Here is a 17,007-nt window from a genome sequence, read left to right on the forward strand (position 1 = left end):
CCTTTCTTTTAATAGAAAAATCTCTCTAAAAACATGTCATATTTCAGTCTTCTCTCAAATGTCTCCTCAAATATGCTCCTGGAGTTGTTTACAGTGCGCACTTTGAAGAGAATCCGACTTCATTGCAAAACATAAATCGTTAATCGAATCGCAATTGCAATCGTGTGAAAAATCCCAATAATTGTGTTTATTTGTATTTTTTTTTGTTCAAATAAATCCAACAAAAAAGCACATTTATATGCAATGGGTTTTGGGATAAAAATGTAAATATATTTAATTTACAATATATTTTAAATACAAATTGCAACGTGCCGCTAAAAATGTGACTGTTTGTCTTTGAATTGTTCAATAGCAGCCTGAAATAAAGACTGATTACTTCTGTGAATAAGAACTCGTGCTGTCTGTACTTTGCTGTCACTCACTTGATGCTGATGGCGTACTCCGTGCATTCTTTGCTCCTGTTTCGGATCAGGTAAGTGCCGTGGTCCTGGTCCTGCAGCTCCTCTTCGGCCTGGGACCTGTCCATGGGCCCTGCGAACCTGAGCCAGCGTCACAACATGCAACAGCATCAATAAAAAATTAAACGTTATGTATTCATGTATTTATTGTTCTTTAGGAGGCCAGGATGTTTAAAGGACACCTATTACCGTATTTTTTCTTTATTTTTTCATAGTTTTGGCCGGGGTGTCATAGTTTTGACTTATACTTATATTTATACTTATATACTTATACTCCGGAGCGACTTATATGTGATATTATTTGTTATTTTCACACTTGCAACTACAGTTCATACTCCAGTCCAACTTATGTATGTTTTTTTTCTTTATTTAGCATTTTTTTTGGCTAGTGCGACTTATACTTCAGTGCGACTTATAGTCCGGAAAATACGGTAATGCATTAATTGTATCGTTACCGACATTCAAACATGCTCTTGAGTAGATTTACTTTGGCAAATCATATCTTAGAACTTAAAATAATGTATATGCACATTACTTTATAGCTCCTTTATAGAACTCCCTCTACTGGCAGCAGAGGGAATTATCATGGGGAGAAAAACAAAGGCTAGCTTGCCGCGACATGCTAACGTAAGCGCGCAGTTGTAAATGTCCTTCTTTTGACGTCACAAATCTGGGAAACTTGAAACTGCGTGTTTTCTGAGAGTAACTACAAAGCTAAATACAAGTCCAGGTGTGTTTTTGATGAGGGAACTGTATTATTACATGGATAAAAGTTCATAAAAAGTGTATTTTGTATAACATGTGTCCTTTAATACTGACTTTGTCCACTTGTTTGACAGAATTAAAAAGCAACATTACTGTATAAAAAACAGGGAATTCTATAAAAAAAAAAGCTGTGTAGTTGATTGTATGTTATAAAGTTTGATTACAGGACCCTATAATGACACTTTGAGATTACTGTGATTGTTATACATACTGTAGTTAGAGTTGTACTTACCATGGCTGCCCCGAGTATTCCACCGGTTTTGGGACCTGGACGAGGACAAATGTTGTTGTTATTTTGTGATTTATTGAAGCAAATATGAAGCACAATTGGCACAAACATGTGCAAAAGAAAGAGACAACATTTGTTTGCAGCGACACGGAAAGGAGCCATTATCTTTTGAACCATTATAATCACACTGAACATGTATTGATTTTGTCATTTTTTATTGTGTTCAGCTGTTCCCTGTTTCAATCTCACACATTACATCTATTTCTCTCAAACCAAATAACTTCATTAGATGTTTTACACTCATGAATCTTCTCTTTTTGTTTCCTTTGAACTGAAGCTGCAACAAACACTTAGGCCCGAGCGCCACAAGCTGGCGAGAGGCCTATTAATCTCGTAAGGCCGTGCGAAGCACGGCTGCGAAAGTGCGCACGTAGTGCGCACGAAATCGAGCGCGAAGCGCTCGCCCACTTCCAAACACTCACTAACGCACACCTTCACTCATGCACGCCCCGTGCATACTAATTAGTAGTAGGAAAATGGAACATTACCGTTGTAAACGGGCGAAGCCCGTGCAAAAGTGCGCACTAAACGAGCACTTTACATTGAGATGACGACCGCGAAGCACTCATTATAAAGCACTCATTTGCGCTAAGTAGCTCACGAATACGTTCCCCATCTCTTGCATGTTCCGTGCATATAAGCATGTAATGCAAAAATTGAACATTATTACTGTATAGAGGGCCAAAAACACAAAGTGGGCGGAGCCCACTCAAAATTAACGAAAGTACCCGTCAGTGACCAGGGACCCACACCATGAGGTAGGAAAGCGCGAGCGCTTTCCGAAAATGTATAGTTTATGATATTTGAAAAATGGGAAACATTGTTTTCGCATCGGAATATTATTCTTTCTTCTTCTTCTTCTTCTTCTTATTCTTCTCGGGACCAACCCCCCTATTTTTCACCCAGTGAACATTGACGAAAAGTCACAAAAATGTTCACACCTCTAAAAATCGTGCCTCTCTACATTCTGGCTATTTCCCTTTTCTAAAACAAAAAAAATTGGCGCGTCAGCGCCCCCAAATGTACCAAAAATGCATTGAGAGATGGGAAATGACCCAAAAAAAATCTGATCGTAGAATCATGAAATTTGGCGCAGAGGTAGATGGTGACAAGAGAAGTAAAAAATATTATTACGGCAACGCCGTCCGCCCAACCAAATGTCGGCCATATTGCTTCAAAAATGGCTAAACATGACTTCGGAGTTTTTCCAAACGTCGTACTTTTACGAACTCCTCCCAGGGCGTTGGCCCTAAAAAGCTGAAATTTGGTGAAAATGCTACTGAGGAGTGGGACATCAAAAGTTATCCAAATTACATTGATACCTCTCACGGTCTCGGTGCGGCGAAGCCGCAAACTGTAGCTAGAATTTCAGAAATCTCCAATATTTAAAATTTCTGCCGTTTGCGCAGATAAAGTCTGAATTGCGTCAAATTAGAATCAGTTGTTAAACTCTTTGCCCTAAACCTACTTGAAGTGAAATAAATTCATTTGGCGCCACAGCGCCCCCTACAGATTTTATATGGAGGTTAAATGTTTAGTTTTGCGAAATTATATGAAATTTGACACACAACTCAATTTTGGCATCCCCATCAAAAAAGTCAATGAGACCCATGTCATAATTGTTATGGCGTTGCCGTAACGATGACCGAAACCTTTCATGTTATTCCAATGGGGAAATTGCCAGAACATGTTTACACTTTAGACTTTCACAAACTCCTCCCAGGGCGTTAGACATATTAACCTGAAATTTGGTGAGACTCATCTTCAGGACCATCAAAAGTTATCCACATTTTTATTCAAAGAGTCACGGTGTCTGTGCGGCAAAGCCGCACATTTTGCCAAGAATTCAAAATAAAATAGCTTTTTGATGGTAAAACAAAGGGGAGAAGATGTGACAGCGTCACAGATTCAGCAGTAGGCGTAATAAAAGGACAATTGGGGCGCGTTAGCGCCCCCTCCTCTTGCGGCGTGGCGGCGGTGTGGCGGCGGCGTGGCGAGGGCCGATCATTGCCGCTTGCGGCTATATTTTTAGTTATTATTCTAGTCAACTAGTCAGAGGTTTTTATTTCAATTAGCTGGCAAGTCAAATTATTATTTCTATTGTATTTTTATACTTTCTTTTTTAAGATTCTGTTGCCCGTGTGTTTTATTAGAAAGGAGAGGACAGGGTGAAATGGGGAATGAGACATGCAGTAAATCATCAGAGTCATGGCACTGTGTCTGGCTGCACCTAGCACATGTGCTGTGACTTAACCACTGGACCACTGGGCAGCACATATTTACACTTTCTAAATACATTACTAAACAAACAAGGGTCAAAATATGCTTATCTCGGGAGAATATACACAATAAAGTGAGTTATTAATTTAAATTTAAAATGATTCGTTCTTATTTGACTATTATAAAAAGGTCTTTTAGCATGTTTCTCTTAACTGGAAACAAATAAATATTTCATGGACTTGAACATGGAATTGACAGAGATTTTATGCCAGATGCCTTTCCAGAAGTGCTCTTATCTGTTGATTAAGGCCATGAGATCAGACCAGAACTAAACATTAAACCAAGACTAAACCAGTTCAAACCAGGCCTTAAACAGGAGCTAAATAAATGTCTAAACATAAAGTGGGTATGACAGGCTTTTATGATTTTGACTTGATTTAGTGTATTATACCTGTTGTACATATAAATTATAGTTTTACACCAGTCGGGCAGGTATTTGTGGAGAAAACGTTGAAAAATCTGTCGAAAGATGATATACCAGGGACAAGTTTATGCATAATTTACACAAAGAAACAACTTTTTTGACTCTCTAAACACTAATTCAACAAAATAAAGGTGCTCTCATTTATTTGTATTTGTCAAATTGAAAAAGAGTGATATTAGATGAGTTTTTGCCCAGTGTTTGCTTGGTAAATTCCTAGTGCGATGTCACCAAGTACAAACAGGAAGTACAATTACAAATAGCTATTCTGGAATAAAAATGTGTAAAATGTTTAGCTCTATTTGAAATATACTTATCTTAACTGCATTTTAGTTCAGTGAGCGGTCCAACCTGTCATAGACACTTTTTTTTTAAATCAATTACCTTCAAGGGTGCATGAATTTGAATAATAACGCAGATTAAACATACATGAATACTAATACATGTATGTTTGAATCCACTTTCACCTACTGTTTACCGCTCTTTATTTATCATGACTTTGGAGCGGCACAAAGACACCTAAACTGGATTGTAAATGTCCTGATTGAGCGCTTACACAGGGGCAGGGCCTCACAGCGTCACTGGGAAAGAAGCCAATTCTGCTCGTCGCCAGGATTCTCCCCTGCAACAAAAAGAAGGAGGAGAGGGAAAAAGAAACAACAAACACAAACAAGTTAATCGCATTAAATTTGTCTGGGAGCACCTCTTTCTCACTAGGCTCCAATAAACCCTCGGCAATTAGCGCGCAACAAGCAGCGCATCTCGTTTGTATCCCTGACTTAATTATGAGCGCGTCGAAAAAAGACCTACAATAACAAACCTGTTTTATCCAGTAATATAAAAGATAAAATAATCATAAAAAAACTAGCCAGAACCGCCCGGAGGTGCAGATCACCTCATATGAAACGCGTTTGTTCTTAAAATAAGCGGCATTAGCGAGTATTTTCTCGGCCGAGCGAACCAATTCAGCCCACAAATTACTCCCGCTTAGCTATCGATCCCCGCCTCGTCGTGTCGTTATATCAAGTCGAAGCGGTGTATCATGCGAATGGGCCGATGCGCTTCTTCTTCGTGTGAATTTACGCACGGTGTTTTCAAAGAGGTCAATTTTGAAGTCCGTTGCGTGAGAACAAACGAACACTGGACGTGGCTTTGTGCGCCGGCCTTGCTTATTCCCTCCGTCCCCCTTCATCTGCTTTTATCGGCCAATCAAACGCTTTTATCCGTGAGCGTGCAGATCGGAGGGGAGCGGTAACTAAATTGCAGACGCGACTCTTTGCCCGTTTCTATGATTCATTCCGCGTAATAACATTTCATCAAAGCTGAAAGATTTTTTTTTAATTTATTTTTTCTCGCCCCGTCTTTTTCAAAAGCCTTTCCCTATTTGTTACGGCGTGATAGGCGTATGATGAAGATTAAACCTATTACGGCCTGGGCATAAACAGGCGGCGGCAGAGGATCAAATGAAATTAGGATGATTGATTGTATTGTTCTGCCGCTGGGATGGGGGATAATTGCCTTCTGGGTAACGGGGGATATGAATTCTCAGTGTTCTGTAATTCCATCCTCTGGCGCCACCGGGGAGCGCGGAGATAGAGGCGCCCCGCGGAGAGGGCTCAGCGTAAACAAACGGGCGGGATACAGGCAACGGTGCAGGCCAAAAGACAAAAGAAAGAAAGAAAGAAAGAAAGAGGAAAACACCAAAAAATGTGGTTTGATTTTAAATATGAATGACCGTATTTTCCTTTTTTCATAGTTTTGGCCGGGGTGCGACTTACATTGATATTATTCGTTATTTTAACACTGGCAACCGCATTTCACATGTTGATTATTTTCACACTGACAACCACAAGAGGGCGCTCTAGGCTTTAAGCGACGCAGAAGAAGAATCTGCACTTCCTCTTCCTCTGGAGTTTGCAGAGTTGTTTAGAAGTGACACAGAGGAAGAAGAATTCAATGGATTTAGTGATTTGGGGTAAAACTGATGCTTTGGTAAACTTGTTAGCATGTTCTTTATGCTATAGTTATCTGAATAACTGTTCATATGTTACGTTAACATACCAGACACTTACCACAGAGAATAAATGTCTGTTCTTGGTCTTGGCTTTTATTAAGTAAATTTACCCCAAAAATGCGACTTATCCTCCAGTGCGACTTAAATATGTGTTTTTCTTCTCGATTATGCATTTTTGGGCTGGTGCAACTTATAGTCCGGAAAATACGGTAGGTTTTACAATAGGTAGGGAGGTCAATATTGTTCGCTTTATCGAAAATCGTTTTTTTTAGGTGACAATATAATCATCAGAACTAAAAAAAAATCTTAGTTGTGACTATTTCAAGTGTTTTTATCTGCCTGTTTTTGTCACTTTTCTTTTCTTTTATTTCTTTTTTATATTTTTTCATTAATTGTTTGAACTTTTGTTTAACCAGGTCAAAAACAAAACCAAAAAAACATTGAGAATGAAACCTCTCTTTCAAGGGTGACCGGAGTTTTCAGCAGACAATTATAAAAAAAAAACATTTACACAAAAATAAAATGTGTAAATGACAAAAAGAAAAGAAAAAAGAAACTTTTATGAAATTTAAAAGTGTGACAATTTGCGTGGGATTCTCGCTTTGGTGTTTTTCAAAATAGCAAAACCAACTCTTTTATTTTAATCTGTAATTCAGAAAGTTCAGGTTCATAAAACTGTTCACAAACTTGAGGAAGACAAATATGATTTCACTGTTTTTTGGTCACAGTTTCTAAAGTAATTGTGAATAATCTTGTTTTATCCAACAATAATCGTAACACTAAATATTGATTTCATGACATTCCTAGTTCTAGTGCTGTCTTAAGTCGTTCAGTCAATTAATTGGTCGATGGTGTTTTTGTCGAGCAAAAAACAACAGGACAACAGCAAAAAACAACAGGACAACAGCAAAAAACAACAGGACAACAGCATAAACGTCCGGACTGAGTTATACTTAATACACCTTTTTCACATTAAACACATTGTACTTTCCTGTAGATATATTGTTTGTCCTGTGAGTGCAGTTTGGGTCAGATACTGGGTCAGACCTTTGAGATACAGACATTTCTCGCGAGCTTTTGCCAGTTTCTCTCCACTGCCCCCTGTCTGTCGATCGGCAGAGCGCGTGTTTAATCCACTACAGCCCTATAAGGTTCAACGTTACGAGCGGGTGTGAAAATGGAGCGATAATGGTAAACTTGTAAAGCAAAAGTCATAGATTTGACCCACTTACGGCTGCGTTCACATCAAAATCGGAAGACTAAACTCGAACCAGACGTGGAGTAAACCAGGACTAGAGCAAGGCCGAACCACGTCTACGTCAGGGATCAAACCAAGACCAAAGCTGGACATAGATTTGTACGCTCTTTTGTAGTGTTGAGTGTTATTTAAAAAAGGACGTAATTGACAAACCATTAACAATCATATTATGTATTCAGTCTTAATTTTATGTTGACTTGCTAATTTCTATAGTCATATCAAATAGTGTTTATAGCGATATGGATTTGAGTTATTAAACTACAGTATAACCAAGTGCACACATAATTTAATGGTATTGTCTTTTAAAACTAGAGCTCAGAATCCACAATGCTTCATTATTATTTTTTTTGTAATTATTTTTTTCACACTATAGGCCAAACTTGGCTTCCCACCAAGTCCAACCATCTCACCTTCAATGAACAAATAAACCAGCTAAACTCACAGTCACACCTTTCTTTCTGATTGGTCCATTGCCATTTAATGTTTATTTCATTTAATTGAGCTGTGATTTTGTTTTTTTTCTATGTCTAGTTGACGTCTACTTGTGTTCTTATTTCGATTTGTACTCTCGTTTACTGTTTATTTGTTCATAAAATGTGGAAAAAAATAATAACAATAAGTCAGCAATTATTATTTAATTTTTTTTTTTAAATTTAAAAATGTAATAAATTCACCCCCTTTTAATCTAGGAATATGTTATAACATGAATTTTGAATATTTATAATGTAAGGATATTTTTCTTCCAAACGTTATGTGCTATTGTCTGTTTCTACTCAAGATAATGACCATTGATCATCAGAACGGTCAACGATTATTCCCGACTATTCAGAAGCGCACAACCCTCTAACATCCAGGGACATGGGCTGCATCTGCGCCCCTTCCAAAATAGAAAAGGTCAAGCGTTCTGACCCGCTGGACGCCCGAGCGCGGTACACGGGGTCACGCGCCGTCATCAAACGTCGCCGCCGCGGCCGAGGACTGCGCTGTTTTATTGTCTCGGCGCATAATCAATCAGCGGCAGTAGCTAATTGGTTAGATCAGCCGACGTGTGATTGGCTGGAGGAGTGAAGGAGAGGACGGGGGGCCGCGGCCAGGTCCGTCCGGAGTCTCTAATTGAAACTGACCTCACCGTAAACGTCTGGCGGCGGCTCTGAGTGCAGCGGAGGGATCGGGGCGATTGCGGGAGAGGGAAAAGCTGTGAAATGAACTATAATGTCGTATGTAAAAGTGTGTTTTTCTCTGATCGGGTTCAAATGTTCTGCCTTTTTGCCGGGAGTTGATCACGAAGAGCAAGATTACCTTTTGCTCGGGCTTTTTGCACAACTTTTAAGAACATCTAACCACTCAAAAGTACTGTGCAAATATGAAAAACAAGAACGTACAAAAGACGGTGCGAAAAATGTACCTCTGCATCAAAGTCGCAAGCGTAAAATGTTTGAAGCATTTTACAGTAAACTATTATATATTTAATCAAGGCTGAACGAAGCAATGGGCAAAGCCGGGTGGAGTACTTTCCTTTATCCACACAGTAAAAGTTCATTAACATAGAAGGTAACTCCAATTTTAAGACGTTTTCAGTTTTAAATTACCCTATTTTGCACTGGATTATAAGGCGCTCTGTCAATGAATGGTCGATTCTCTTTTTTTTTCATATATAAGGCTCACCGGACTATAAGGCTCATTAAGCCAAACAAAACGTGCACCACACAAAATTGCTTCAAGGTCAGTGAGCACAACCAGAATTAATCCATATATATAAAATGCACTGCCATTTTTGATAAAAATTAAAGGCTTTTAAGTGCGACTTATAGTGCAGAAAATACGGTAAATACAAAATAAAGATAGAGAAAAGACATCGAAAGAAAATTAGAACACACAAAGTCCAAAATAAACGTGCAATTTTCCGACGTTTTCAGTTTTGTATTAATAAGTGTGCAATTAATGTTACTAACGTTACAAAAAATGGCCAAAAATACATTAATTAAATATTACACTTGGTGCGGCAGTCGTGAGTTTGAATCCAGACTCTGACAGTTTCCTGCATGTCTTCCCCTCGCTCTCGCTCTCATTCCCCATTCCACCCTGCCTCTGTCTAATAATGCCTATGGCCAACAAAATCTAAAAAACAAAATAAAAAAAAGCTTGGTGTGACAGTCCACCATTTTCCCCTTCCCGCCTCACAGACACGGCGTGACCCTGTCGACCGTCGGGGCGTGACGTGTCTTTCCCCCCCGCAGAGCTGCACCTGTCGAGTTAAAGAGTGACACGCACCTGCCACCAGGAGCTGTGCAGATCCGCAAACATGACTTCAATCACGTCCCCGGTGCGGACGCTCAGAGGGGGCCCGCACTCGGGGCAGGGCACGCCGCAGTAGTCTCTGATCGCCACCATCCGGGGCAAACCTGTGACAGAGAGGGCAAAGGTCAACAAACAGGCATATGAGGCTAGAGAGCTTTGTAATGAGAAAAAAAAGGATGTTTATAGAGCTTTTTTTAAACTAAACTTAAGACAGAGCTTTCACAAAATAAATCAAGGAGCTTTTTAAAAAATCGCTGAACTGATGTGTGTCAGTTTTTATTTTATTGTCTTTTGTTTTGACGCTGCAGCTGAAACTATGTTGTATCCACCTTCACTTTAGCAGATACAAATGTACACTAAATACAATCTACAGGCTAGTTTAGAGCGATAAAAATACAGGAAAATAGCACACACAACATACTCAAACATAAGAATTAATTTTATTATATTATATTATATTATCCATCAAGAAATCTGATATTTAGTCATTGAGGGGGTTGCTGCAATGGGTAAGACTAAAATATTAGTTTTAATTTCTGGAGTGTGTGTGACAAACTAGATACAAATCCATGTCAATTATAGGTTTTTACTTCAAAATTGTAAATCACAACAGCATTTGTTTGGCCACTGGATTCTGTACCGCGGTCATGTTCAAATGCTCAGCCTAAGAAAGGTGTTGTTATTGTTGTTGTTGTTGATAAAGTTGTCAGCATGTTCTTTATGCTATAGTTGTCTGAATAACTGTTAATATGTTCATCAGAGTTCGTTGTCTACATTTCAAGATAAAATGACAAAAAAATGCGACTTATAGTCCAGAGAATACGGTATTTACTCTTATCATATCTCGTCACAGCTCCTGTTATAAACTCGTCAGCCCCGGGAGACTCGAATCCCGCGCCCGCTGCCTTTTTCCATCGCGCTCTTTCCTTAAAAAAAAAAAAGAAAAAAAAAAAAAGAAGCCGGAGCAATTCCCTCATCCCGCCAAAAAATTCATCTCTTTGATTCCTGTACAATATTGGACTAACACAGCCACGAGCGCCGCGCTAAAGCCAAGACGAAGCGCTCCTGTCGACATCGGCGACACGGCCACTTACTCTCCCCCGCCCGGCGCATCCCTCGCTCGCCCATCGCCCTCAGACACGGCGAAGCCTATAGCTCTTCTGCCGCGGGGGAGTACGAGCTGCCAGTGGCCTCCCGTGATTGGAATCTCTCACTTTTTAATATGAGCAATAAGCACGCCTGTCCGCCTCATAAAGACTCATACTCCAATTGATTTATCACAAAGACGGTTGGCGGTGGTTTTTCCCCGTACGGCCGGCGACATTTCAGCGACGGGAACGGATGTGCGGGCGATTTCTGCCGCATTATTTACCGTTTAAGTCGCTTTTGTTGTCTGCCCAATCACACGTTTGGCTCTCATATTAGCATTAGCATAACCATTAATATTAACACTCTCTCTTTCATGATCTAGTCTTTCAAGCAAAGCCAAAATCATCTTCTGCAGGGAAATATTTCAACTATTGAGTAGCTTTACTTTAGCATATATTGTTGTAGAACGTGAAATATTGTATGTATTTAAAAACGCACATTCATTTCTGTCAGCCAGGCGTTCCCCAATCAGGAATTAGTGTTTGCGCTCCATCTACTGGCAGCAGAGGGAATTGACATGCTCCTCCGACATGCTAATACAACCACGCAGTTTTAACAGAGGTGATTTGATGTCGTTGATGAATGGGCTTTAAAAACCGGCAAATATTGAATTTTTCTAAATTGTTTTATGCATGTTAGTTATTATATGTGTGGCAGATGATTTAGTGAATGTTCATGTGATACAGCGACTCCTGGGACCAATTTTGCAACGATTCTTACAACAGTAAGCGTGATATTTTCACTGCCATACTTCTGTGAGATGTTCTTATATTTGAAAATTAAATAAATAAAGTTTAAAAAAAAAATACAGCTAAGCAATTTGAAACCAGGTGTTTTTTGGTGAGGAAAGAATCTTGGGCTCTTACAACGTTACAATGTCATTAGTGGTTTTAAATTTTAAAGATTTAAATTCGCAAAACTTTTTTCACCCCAGACAATTAAAAAAATGTAAAATTACCTGAACCACAAATATTTTTCTTGATTTTAGAAAGTGCATCTTAAACATATCTGCCAATGGATTAAAAAAAAACAGTGTCTTGTAACAATTAAAAACAAATAAAAAATCACCCAAAAAAATCAAATCTGCAATCAAAACTAAATTAAATTCTAAAAATTCTACACCTTGCTCACTAAATTGTATATTTCTCAAAAAATGCAGTTTTTGTTGTCTGCAATTTCCAAGAAAACGGCTCAGGTTTGTTTTCACCTTCATTCATATTTGATCAGAAACGTGAGGTTTATCCACGGCCTTAAGCACAAACCAATCATGCATGAACTTTCAATGACCATTTTTTTAAAAATAAACTGCGGCGATGTACGAGCAGATTTGTACGGGTTTTCAGGAGGTCGAGCTGCACTGACCTGGGTCGAGCAGGCCGGCAATTTCCTGAGGACAAAGCAAACAAACGAGCATGTTAGTGACCATCAAAGGTAAATAAGACGAGCAGGAATTTGAGAAGAGGAGGAGATCTTGTATTCTTTGTAAGTATTTATTTTCAATTAAAACCCAAAGAAAAGTAGAATAATTGGGCTCTGTGAAACTTTAATTAAACCAGGAAGACGTTAGGGTTAAAGTTTATAATTATGAAACATATGAAAAAGCAGGTTTTATAATAATTGAATCATCATCATCATCCAAAAGACTCATTTGCTTAACTTTATTACATTACCGTATGTTCCGGACTATAAGCCGCACCTTTTTTCATCGTTTAGCCGGGGTGCGACTTATACTATATAATTACACATTATTATATCATTTTGTTTGTTATTTTAATACTGGCAACCGCATTTCACATGTTGAAGAAGAAGCTGCACTTCCTCTTCCTCTGGAGTTTGTGGAGTTGTTTAGAAGTGACACAGAAGAAGAAGAATCTGCACTTCCTCTTCCTCTGGAGTTTGTGGAGTTGTTTAGAAGTGACACAGAGGAAGAAGAATTCAATGGATTTAGTGATTTGGGGTAAAACTGATGCTTTGGTAAACTTGTTAGCATGTTCTTTATGCTATAGTTATCTGAATAACTGTTCATATGTTACGTTCACATACCAGACACTTACCACAGTTCTGTCTGTGCCTCATGTAGCTGAAGGTGTTAGCGTTAGCATACGTCATGTAGCTGAAGGTGTTAGCGTTAGCATACGTACACCTATTCACCATGTTCTCTAATCTGTTATTGTTTTAAACTGCATTTACAGATGAAATGTCTGTTCTTGGTTTTGGATTTTATCAAATAGATTTCCCCCAAAAAATGCGACTTATACTCTAGTGCGACTTATATATGTTTTTTTCTTCTCTATTATGCGTTTTTGGCTAATTTATACTCCGGAGCGACTTATTCATCTGATAAATACAGTATATAAAAAGAGAACATACAAGATTACAGTTACACAATTTAGACCAACATAGAATCAATGCATTTTGGTCATATTTGGTATATATTGTGGTAAACATTTCATACTTGTGAGTAAGTTGTTGTCGATCTGTTGCACCAAACGACCTTCGAGCGTCAGTTCATTAGGCAAATGCAGTACGTTGGCGTTTTCTTTTAAACCTTTTATTTTCCCACTTCACTTTTACATTAAAGCGAGTGAACTTGTGTTTACACTTAAGAATATAAAGAATATAAAGCGCTGGAGCAGCAGGTGGAGCTGAGAGCGCCGTCTGCCGTGTGTGGGCAGCAGACCTACACACTTTCACTGTGAGATCAGACGGAAAACAAAGGGATATTATAGTGTTTGTTTTGCTTTGTACGTTCCCAGTGCAAGTACTAATATGCTCTAATATGCTCATTTTCCGATGCATTATAATCAATTAAGAATACCGTGCTTTAGTCAATAAAGCTATGAGCCACTGGTAATGTTAAGGGACCATTTTGCCTTTTCTAACAGAGCAAAACTGTTGAAGAAAGAAGATGAATCTAGAACTCATAACCATATTTAAGATTTTTTTCCAAACAAATAGCCTTTACTTTAATGTGTACCAAGCTATTAAAGGCTAATTACACATACAATAGCGGGCCTTTATAACAAATTAAAATGTTACTTTTGATGATGAGTTTGTGAAGTGGCAAATGTTTCACAAATATGTGTCAAAAATGCAAGATTTGTATCAAACATGAGCCAAAATATGTTGTTCTAAAGAAGCTACAGTTCAACACGTTCTAGTCATTCCTTTAATGTTAGTTTTGGGCATAACATAAAGTGCACATTATGTAAGTTTCCAGTGGCGGAGATTTAGATTTGCCTAGAATGTTCCACAGTGGGACATAAGACAAGTTACAAGTCAGCTCTGAGGAGAGGCAAGCCCGCTTACAGTGAGAATGTTAGTTTATTTCCCCCCACATTTAGATAATTAATTTTGATTTATAATAAACGAATTGTGCAGCTCAGTTCACAATATAGCGTTTCACCATTTTATCTATTTTATTTTACATTTTTACTGTCTGCTTTTTATAACCATAGCTTCTTATTCGATGTAATTGACAAGTGATTAAACCTTTTTTTGTCCAAGCCGACTGTAAAAAGATCTCACTAGAGTATTTCCCTCACAATCTTCTTCGAAATTCTGTCCAATTTATAGTCCAAAGCAAAATCAAGTAAAAAGTGCACTCGAGATGTTTCAAAGTCGTTTTAAATCCGTCTCTTACAGTCCCAAACTGAAGAAGCTACTTGGATGAGTGGCAAAATATACAGTATTCTCCGCTCTATAAGGCTCACCGGATTATAAGGCGCATTAACGAAACAAAACAAAACGTGTACCACACAAATCGCTTCGAGGTCAGTGAGCACAACCAGAGTTAATCCATATATAAAACGCACTGGATTATAAGGCTGTTTTTTTGAGGAAATCAAAGGCTTTTAAGTGCACCTTATTGTGCGGAAAATACGGTTGTCACTCTAAAAAGAAAAAGCCAGTTGACGGAATTCAAACGTCTTTTTGCTTATTCGCTAAGATATATATTTCAACGCCTTATTATGGAACATTTCAAGCAAATCAACATCTCCATGGAGACAAGCCGGTGGCAACTTCCCAAACTGAAGAGGCTGCTTGAATGAGTGGCAAAACATACCGTATTTTCCGGACTATAAGTCGCACCTTTTTTCATAGTTTTGGCCGGGGTGCGACTTATACTTATATTTATACTTATATACTTATACTCTGGAGCAACTTATATGTGATATTATTTGTTATTTTCACCACATTTCATACTCCAGTGCGACTTATATATGTTTTATTCTTCTCTATTATGCATTTTGGCTGGATTTTCACTCTAAAAAGAAAAGGCAGTTGAGAGAATTCAAACGTCTTTTTGCTTTTCCGCTAAGATATATATTTCAACATTTCAGGCGAATCAACAACATCTCCATGGCGACAGGCCGGCGTGAACCCCCCAAACTCACTCACGCCACATAACACATTCACATTAGTCATTACATGAGTCGTGGCGTGTTGTTTGCGTCGTTTTTTTAAGTGCTCTACGTCCGCCTCATACAAAGTCGAGTTGAGAACGTATCAGCGCGCACTGATTTATCGTCACGTCGCAGTAATTGAACACACCGCGGCTTTTGGCCGTAACCTTGACGCGAGTTTGCAGGCGCTCTTACCTTGGGCCGAGTCTTGGCGCAGTCTGCGGTGTCACGCCGGAGACAGACAGGGACAAAAGTGAGAGGAATACGCTATGAGACTGTGGTTCAGTGACATACAACCTCAGCTGTCAACCTGTGTGGCCCCTAAAACACGCACCTGCTGCATGCATAAGGAGGGCGGGGATGGGGGAGAGGGGGGAGTCAGGGGTGCACACCACGGAGAGAGAGAAGAGAGGGAGAGAGAGAGGCAATGGGGGCGAGGGAAGGAGTGAATACTGAAGTTTAGAGGAGCGAGAGGGGCGAGTGCAGGGAGTCAGGGAAGCACACCAAGGAGAGAGAAAAGATGGAGAGAGAGAAGCAGTGGGGGTGAGGGATGGAGAGAATACTGAAGCTTAGATGAGGGAGAGGAGCGAGAGTAGGGAAGCGCACTATGGAGAGAGAAAAGAGGGAAAGAGAAACAGTAAAGGAAGGAAAAGTGGGGAGAGAGAAGAAGAGAATGCTGAAGTTTCGGGGAGCGAGATGGGGGAGTCAGGGAAGCACACCACAGAGAGAGAAAAGAGGGAGAGAGAGAGACAGTGGGGGGAGGAAACGTGGGATGAGGGAAGGAGAGAATACTGAAGCTCAGATAAGCGAGATGGAGAGTCAGGAATTCATGTATAGAATGTCGAAAAAGCACTTTATTTTGTATAATTAATACATAAACTGGAATGAGTGTATATAATGTGATGTCACTTCCTGTCATTTTCTGCAGATCTTTCTACTTTTCAACTACCTGCTTGATTGGTGTAAAACTATAATTTATATTTACAACAGGTATAAATAATTGTAAAAATCCGTGTTGAAAATGCTTTTTTTTTTGTTCTTTTTTAAAATTTTTGATTATGACTTTGCAAGCTTCAAGAATATTTAAATGTCAATATTTGTTTTAAATAATGAATATTTCAAACCCTTTTTTGAAATCCAGTGGAGTAGAAAGTATATTTATGCTCCAAAAACATTAAGTTGCTAACATTAAAATGCTAAAAGGGACTTAAGCAATGGAGATAAACTAAACACTGGACATTGGTACTCTAAGGATTGGAACTGATGAGTGCAAGTCGTCGTTTGGAACAGAAACAAAGGCCACAAATAGCCGTAAATAATATTATAATCACTGTTAGTCTTGATGCTTTCTAAGCCACTGTCATTACCTGTTCTTCCACACAGCCCCAGTCGGCCCAGACACTCTTTGTGCGCCCCCAGACCACACTTCAGACACAAATACCCCTGGTTAAAGATGCCCCTGAAACACAGAACGGCACGCAGCGTTGAAGGGCTTGACATTTTGGATTTCTCGGCCTGCTGTCCCATCGTGCAGATTAGAAAACAGACAGAGGAAACGTCCTTCGGCTTAACTCGACGTAAGAAAACCGCTCCAGGACATATTTATTCTAATTAAAAACAAAGCATCTTGAAGGTTGAACAGAAATGCCAAAGCCTAATACCGTAATTT

At 39.1% G+C, this 17,007-nt stretch overlaps 1 protein-coding gene across 1 annotated transcript in view; it reads right to left on the reverse strand.

Moving 5' to 3' along the window:
• LOC140355807 (guanine nucleotide exchange factor VAV3-like) overlaps positions 1-17,007 on the reverse strand; it is a 70,008-nt gene that overhangs the window by 9,406 nt on the left and 43,595 nt on the right. Inside the window, exons 17-23 of the mRNA XM_072440451.1 lie at positions 16,706-16,797; positions 15,534-15,556; positions 12,295-12,319; positions 9,757-9,887; positions 4,770-4,835; positions 1,456-1,490; positions 423-539 (exon numbers count right to left, since the gene is read on the reverse strand). Of these exons, the coding sequence (XP_072296552.1) occupies positions 423-539; positions 1,456-1,490; positions 4,770-4,835; positions 9,757-9,887; positions 12,295-12,319; positions 15,534-15,556; positions 16,706-16,797 (489 nt within the window). The remainder of the gene's footprint in view (positions 1-422; positions 540-1,455; positions 1,491-4,769; positions 4,836-9,756; positions 9,888-12,294; positions 12,320-15,533; positions 15,557-16,705; positions 16,798-17,007) is intronic.

This window comes from Eucyclogobius newberryi, unplaced genomic scaffold, assembly GCF_026437365.1.
Source record: "Eucyclogobius newberryi isolate DKJ021-1_F unplaced genomic scaffold, fEucNew1.0.hap1 SCAF_12, whole genome shotgun sequence".
In the NCBI taxonomy this organism is placed as follows: domain Eukaryota; kingdom Metazoa; phylum Chordata; class Actinopteri; order Gobiiformes; family Gobiidae; genus Eucyclogobius; species Eucyclogobius newberryi.